Here is a 6677-nt window from a genome sequence, read left to right on the forward strand (position 1 = left end):
CGTCCGTAATGTAGGCCCACAATGCCTGCAATTAACGATAAAACTTTTTCCACATATATAATATTTAAATCAAAAATTAAATTTCAAAGTATTTTTGTTTTATAGAAAATAAATAGAAGGATAAATGTAGGTGGTAATGAGAAATAAATACAGGGAAATAGCAAATTATCGCATTCTTTTACTTACCAAACGAGGGCGCCCTTCATTGTTAGCGGCGTCCGTGCGTGCGCCAAGCTTCGATTTTTTTCGTACGTGGGTGAGTCAAACTATGAATTATTCACGAGGCCTTCTCATGTTTTTAACTCACCCACCTACGGAAAAAGAATTCACCGCCCGGCCACTGCGGCCAGCTGCAAGTGCAGTTCAAATAACCCACAACTTTGAAAATTGTCTGACTTTGCTGTTGTTAGGTCAATATGAGTCCTAACGAAACAAATCAAATTAGTATGCACATACAACAAAGCCAAATTATGAAGTAGATGTATTTCTAGTCAATTTTAATACTGTAAGCCTGTATTCGGGGATCGATTTAAGAAACGATGCTTCGACGGAGGTGGAGGGCCGACACGTCACTGAAAAATAATGACGCAGTGTGAGATTCGATGGCGGCCAGACTTCCGGGGTTTTCTTGGGCATTCCCTGTGCTTTCATTTATTTTATGGGTAAAAGAATGCATATTGGACAAAAAGCCCCAAATCAATCTCACACAAGAAGGAAACTTTTCAAAAAGAATTATTTTAAGACTGTTGCCCCAAAGAAGTTGTTAATTTCTCGAAAGCGAGGGGAATTAGATGGGTACGCGTGTTCATCTCAGCTTAGTTTCTTAATATCCTACAGTCCTTGCTATTACAACTGGATATTTGACGTGGCTGCGGGTCCAATATTTACAAAAAGAAAACTGTTAGGTACAAGCCAGACATATACAAGGGACAATTTTTGTCTTTAAAGTTACTAGATAACCCTTTTGAACCGGGAAGGAAAATGTGTATCCCCCACCCCCACCCCCTGTTTTACATACAAAGTGTGGACATTCCTTTGTTCTCTTGTGGTTAAGGAAACTTGAGGTAAATACCCCTTTTTCTCCAACTAGGATAACTCCTTCGAGCGGGATTTTTGATGATGATTTCCCGGACTGTTCCTCTTCATTTTGACACAGATAACCCTGACCCAAAATACCTCTGAAACTCTGGTTTTTAGAGAGGGAAAAACATTGTGGACGTGTGCTAGTCCACACAACATACCCTACATTATAGTCCACACTATGTATGCCACGCCTGCACACATACCCTCACGCAAGAGAAAAGAAAGAAAGACAGGGGCACGTAATCAGTGTTCCCCCCGTCATCCCGCTACTAAAGCAAAAGAATGATCGAAGGGCGGATGTGCTGGTAATCACTGCGACCCCTAGTAGTTTGGGTTATTTAAGTGGTTGAAGTACAGAGGATTCATTGCCTCTTTTTGTTTTCATTTTCATTTTTGTAAATTTTATTTTATTGTTTAGCTTTCAGCTTGCTCATTTGCATTTTGTATGCATTATTGAACGTCGGTGTGGGCTCACAGGCTCCAGCATTTCGTATTTCCCATTGCATATCATCGTGCAATATTCGAAATCGGCAGTGTCGTTTTTGTTGTGTCGCAGTCTTCTCTCTCTTTTATGACTTTTATAACGACTGTTCCGTGTTCAGGATTCTGTTAAACCGGAAGACCATTTTGCATGTTTTTGCGTTTATTGCAAGAGATACAAAATGACAATAACACAATTTGTACAAACTGCTACGAAGAAGTGTAATTTGTTATTATTTCTGAACAATATCGTTCTTTTTAATGAAACGTTAATTTACACACAGTGCAGGACTCACAACGTATATGCTTGACTCTTTGAAGAGCCGAATAATAATAGCTCTCAGCAACTCTCCCAGAAGCATTACCTTTGCTTTAACTAGGTAAAGATTATAAAATCCTCTTTACGTCCGGCTTGCTTACAAACAACATCTGAAATCATTTTAAATATCTTTTATTTAGTGCACAGTAGATATAATTATGTGCAAGTAAAAGTCATCTTTCAACAAAGCAAATCAGAGACGTGTTATATTTTGCAAGGAACTGAATTTGACTGTCATTTTCAAAAATATCCTTCTGGCCTAACACCCGGACTCGGATACGCTACTGGATTGAAGTACGGTCACTAGTGGACAGAAGTCCACTTTTTTTCTTTCTTTTTTCATGTGCCGGGGGATTCAACTCTAATAATCATTTCTGAATTATCTTATGAAAACAACTGGTGGAGAATCTCATATGGGGGATGAATAGACTGTCACAACGAAGCCGCTTAACCTAACCCGTGAAGGAAGGAATCTCCTCCCAGCCTAACCTCTTTCACCGTGTGACCCCACACTTTCCCCAAGCTGTGCTGATATTAACAGGAGGGTGCAAAATAATGCTTCCCCCACAGGATAGATCAGGACAGCGTCAAAAAAATCGGCCGCAAAACTACCGAGTGCGCCCTCAATGATCACCATGCGTCACGTGCATTGAAGGCCTAGACCCAGTACATGTACATGCATACAGGTACATGTTGTACATGTACAGTACACATGTACATTGTACATGTAAATGGAAGGAAAAAGTGTTCATGCTCATGCATCCTGCAGACAGCCGTTCGTGGTTATTGAACCATTGTAACTTATACATTTTTGTGTTCGTTCAAATGCTTTCGTCACCATTCCAGTAAGCCATGTCCGAGGTAAGTTCAGCATTTTGAGTTGACTGTTCCATCTTTCATATCATATGAGTTGACGTTCAGACTTCGGCGAAGGCATGGCATCACTGAGTGACATTTTTGTGGGCCTACTTTAAGTTGTGGAAATCATAAAGGGCATCTCCGCCTTGTATTTTCCAGAAATACAAGCCCCGTTCAAAACAGAGTAAAATCATCATTGTGCTGGGCTCAATAACATGCAACTTAGCCCACATCCCAACATGTGTTTCTCAAACCATGAAACAAAGATTAAATGGAAAGGAGCCTTTTTCACGTTTCATGTGCGCACGCTCTGCAGCAACATTGCGTAATGTTTGGCGATTGAATGCTCGCAATTGTTACTGTTGTAGACATGGTAGACAATTTGTTCCCCTCTAGCTCTGTTCACTTACTCGAGGGTGCTAAAAATCAACGTGGCAACAGAACAGGAAATTGGCTTACATGTACATAAATAGGCCGAGCTAGCCTACGTCAAAATGTTTTTAAAAAGGCAATTCATACATGTAGAGTCTAAGAAAAGAGTAAGTTACTCACACTAATATGGATTCCACTAATTTTCCCTACAGTTAACCTTTAGCTATCTGAAAGCAATAATAAGTCCACTTTAGCAGGGAAAATATTGATGTATTCTTGTAGAAAACACAATTTTTGAGACCAGTCTCATAGAGTTTATGCACAAGGTGTCATGTTGCATCCGTATTTGCAACTCTTTCCAATTAAATGATTATTTTGCTGTTAATCTTTCCATTTCTTTTTACATTTTTTGTGGGGTAGCCAATTATTTTTTTTCATTATTTGCGCAAAACAAAATCCCCCCCAAAAGTGATAGTTTGGAAGTCTGCATGCAGCCATGTTCAGATGTCACCCTTCTACTTTCTTGGGCACTGAGGACCATTTTTCAACCCATTTTTGTGCCCTCAGACGGAAGCCCAAAGAACCACGGAGTTGATCTCTGCAGATATTTACACAATCTGAACATTTTGTTGGCCAAACAAACTCCTTTTTTAAAAGAAACGGAGGGGATGCTCTTTTCATACTAACAAGCTAGGCAGATGTTATAACCTGAATTTAAAGTGGACTGCACCCACAAGATGATATGGATAAGAAGGTATGGTCATGACGGTATCTTTGAGTACCGTAAATTTGCACATACAAATATTAGCACGTCTAACTTTGTCATTGCGAATCTCTTGAAATTAAACACTGACATTAATTTACTGTCATTCGATTGCCACATTGGCCATTTTCTTTTTGCAGTTATGTGCAAAGTAAAAGCAAAAATTACACGGTCTTAAAAACTGCACCCCTTATATTTTGAGGTTTCCATCCCAATGAGCTCAGATCTTGGCCATTTTATTTTACTGCTATTTTCAGAAATATGCACAGAAAGAGAAGGTTTGTTTGTAAATAGTAAAAAGATCAATCACTCAAATTAAGGCCAAATATGGTTCATTTGAAAGAAAGAAAATTTATGCCTCACTGTAAGTTGTGTAACTTGAAATTAAATTGAATAATCAAAACTAAAACAAGAAAGAGGAAGTGATGGGAAGTTAAGATACCTGTATGGCTAATAAAAGTTGATTTTTTTGTCAGCTTGAATCACCAAACCAAAGAACTAAACACAGAAAAATTGTGCCTAATTCGAGAGACCCAAACTGGTTGATTTTTCAGAAGTAGGGCACTACCGATACCCCATAAAATGACGATTGCAGTCCAAGCACAATTGATAGTGAACTTTTACTACAGCAGATCGGACTAGTCTGCAGATAATGGTGTTCCTGTCACTTCGGTGGCATCTTGGACTTTACTTAAACATGTACCCGATAGTTTCAAATTAATTAATTAATTTTTAATTTAGAGGAATAAAGTAACAATTTACAAAACTGTGTCTTCAAAAGTCCATGTGCAGAAGCTTACTGTTGTCATGGCGAAGAAAACACATAGGGTCCCTTCCACACCCCTCATCAATCTTGTATTGAGAAAATCTTACTTTCTTATTGACAGGCTTTGTTTTGAGTCTATCTGAAGTGTAGTTTGCACTTGCCGGTAGATAAAATGAAAATTGGATCAAAGTACACATCTAGATATTAATCACTCCTTATCCTGAGGCAAAGGGTGAGTATTTATCTTTATGAATTCAAGCCAGTTTCAGTTTGAGTGGAAAATTACCAGCTGGTGGAATACATGTAGTACTGCACATCACTCCACACTGTCAGAGAATGGATACTCAGGTCATTGAGAAAGTCAAATGCAACCAAGATTCACTGTGAGCAATGCTCCAACTTGGTTTGTGGAGTATCAGTCCAGTGATCTTCATCTACTGCACATGTTTGTGTAATTAGTGTGGTTTCCAAAACAGACAAGTGGAATTCTTTCAGTGTGTAAGTTAATGTATAAGTTTATTAATGGATCAGCAACCAGTTAACATATTGTTGTTCACTACTTCTTAGGGCTGTGCCGAATATCCGAATAACCAACTATTCAATTGATTGTCAAATATTCAAATATTATTTTTTGAATTTGAATACTAGAATGCAAAATTCATTCAAAGCAAGAGAAAATTTCTTTTGTTTTAAATGAGAAAAATTGCACCATGAAGGCTTGTTTCAAGCAGATTCAAGCATCAGAAATCCTACGATTTAAAAAGAAAATTATTCATTAAACAATTTAAAAGGAGTAGAAATTTTCAACGGGGCAAGAAGTCTTGTTAATCTCTAAAATCTTCCTAAATTGTGACTGATGATACTCCTAGATGTGAGAAGCCGTTATATTGATCATAATGTACAATTGCGTGTGTTTTCAAGATAAATGTTTTTTTTTTTGATTGCCTTGGGGAGATGTTAACTCATATAACAGGTTTTGCCCTTTACCCAACCTACAGTGTATATTAATAATTGTGTGTTTGTTATTGCAACTGATTTTGTATAGGTTTGTTCATCAACAAGTGCGACGGAATATTCGGATATTCGATCAAATTGAAGGTTGAATATTCAAATAGTGATGTATTCGAAATTGATTCAGCCAGATATGTTCTCAGATTAGTTGATTTACACCTTGGAATGAACAAGGCAACCTTATTGAGCCAACGCTTAATTCTCTTTTTTGAACATATTTAGCTGCTTCGGCAACACTGCTGAAGCAGCTATTGTTTTCGTTTTCTGGTTCACGATGGTGAAGTATTGGACACTTATCAAGAGACAGGAACAGAAACCCCTCAAAATGCCTTTTTTGCTACAGTTCTAACAATGAACAATGTCACAGACAGTTTGCAGCGGTTTTTGAGAAAACATTGGGATTAAGAGGGCGAAAAATGTATGATTGCGCAATACCCATTTATTACACGTCAGTACACCTGGTGGGAGGATGGGGGATAGGGTGATTTTTACTAGGTTAAAGTATGACCTACGTCTGAAGGCCAGATGTTTCAGCATAAAGTACTTCTCCAAAGTACACAAGTTGGTATCAAGAGGATTAAGAGAGACGTGCTTTAGGTTATGAAACCTGTTTGAAAAAAAAAGAAATATCCCACAGAATAGTGACATCTTGATAAAGAAAAAAAAATTTTTTTTTAACAATTACCACTTTTTGGGTGTTTTTCTTGTCAGTAATCTTCCTCCATAACACTGTGGCACTTTAGTAAGGGTGATTGCCCTCAAACTTTGCATATACTTAGACCACCATCCTAGGATGGTCCTAGAAGATATCCGTCTTCATGATGTCATCAGTTGTCAGGTGACAAACCCACAAAGTTCAATTCTTTTCGGGCTTGTATCTCTGGAACCATTTGCCCCAGTGGGTTGAAATTTTGCACAAAAACAAATGCAAATGTGTTATGAAATGTGGGTTACATGTATGTCATGTTGACGTCACCACTTGATTGTTTTGAAGATTTGTAATTGTTGTCATTTTGACATTCTTT

The 6677-nt window shown here is 38.0% G+C and overlaps 1 protein-coding gene across 3 annotated transcripts in view; it reads left to right on the forward strand.

Annotated features, from left to right (window-relative positions):
- The first annotated feature begins 2559 nt into the window (after positions 1 to 2559).
- The window catches only part of LOC110990659 (proton-coupled amino acid transporter 1-like), a 21629-nt gene continuing 17511 nt past the window's right edge, over positions 2560 to 6677 (forward strand). The window contains exons 1-2 of one of the 3 annotated variants that reach the window (XM_022255736.2): positions 2560 to 2743; positions 4763 to 4873. Coding sequence is in view for 1 of the 3 variants with exons in the window: in XM_022255735.2 (XP_022111427.1) it covers positions 2735 to 2743 (9 nt within the window). In the remaining 2 variants the exon portion in view is untranslated. Of the gene's footprint in view, positions 2744 to 4762; positions 4874 to 4908; positions 5140 to 6677 lie in introns of those variants that run through there. The other 2 variants (XM_022255735.2, XM_087133370.1) reach the window with 2 other exon arrangements.

This window comes from Acanthaster planci, linkage group LG02 (assembly GCF_054643075.1).
Source record: "Acanthaster planci isolate LZ-2023a linkage group LG02, COTS_SCS, whole genome shotgun sequence".
Lineage (NCBI taxonomy): Eukaryota > Metazoa > Echinodermata > Asteroidea > Valvatida > Acanthasteridae > Acanthaster > Acanthaster planci.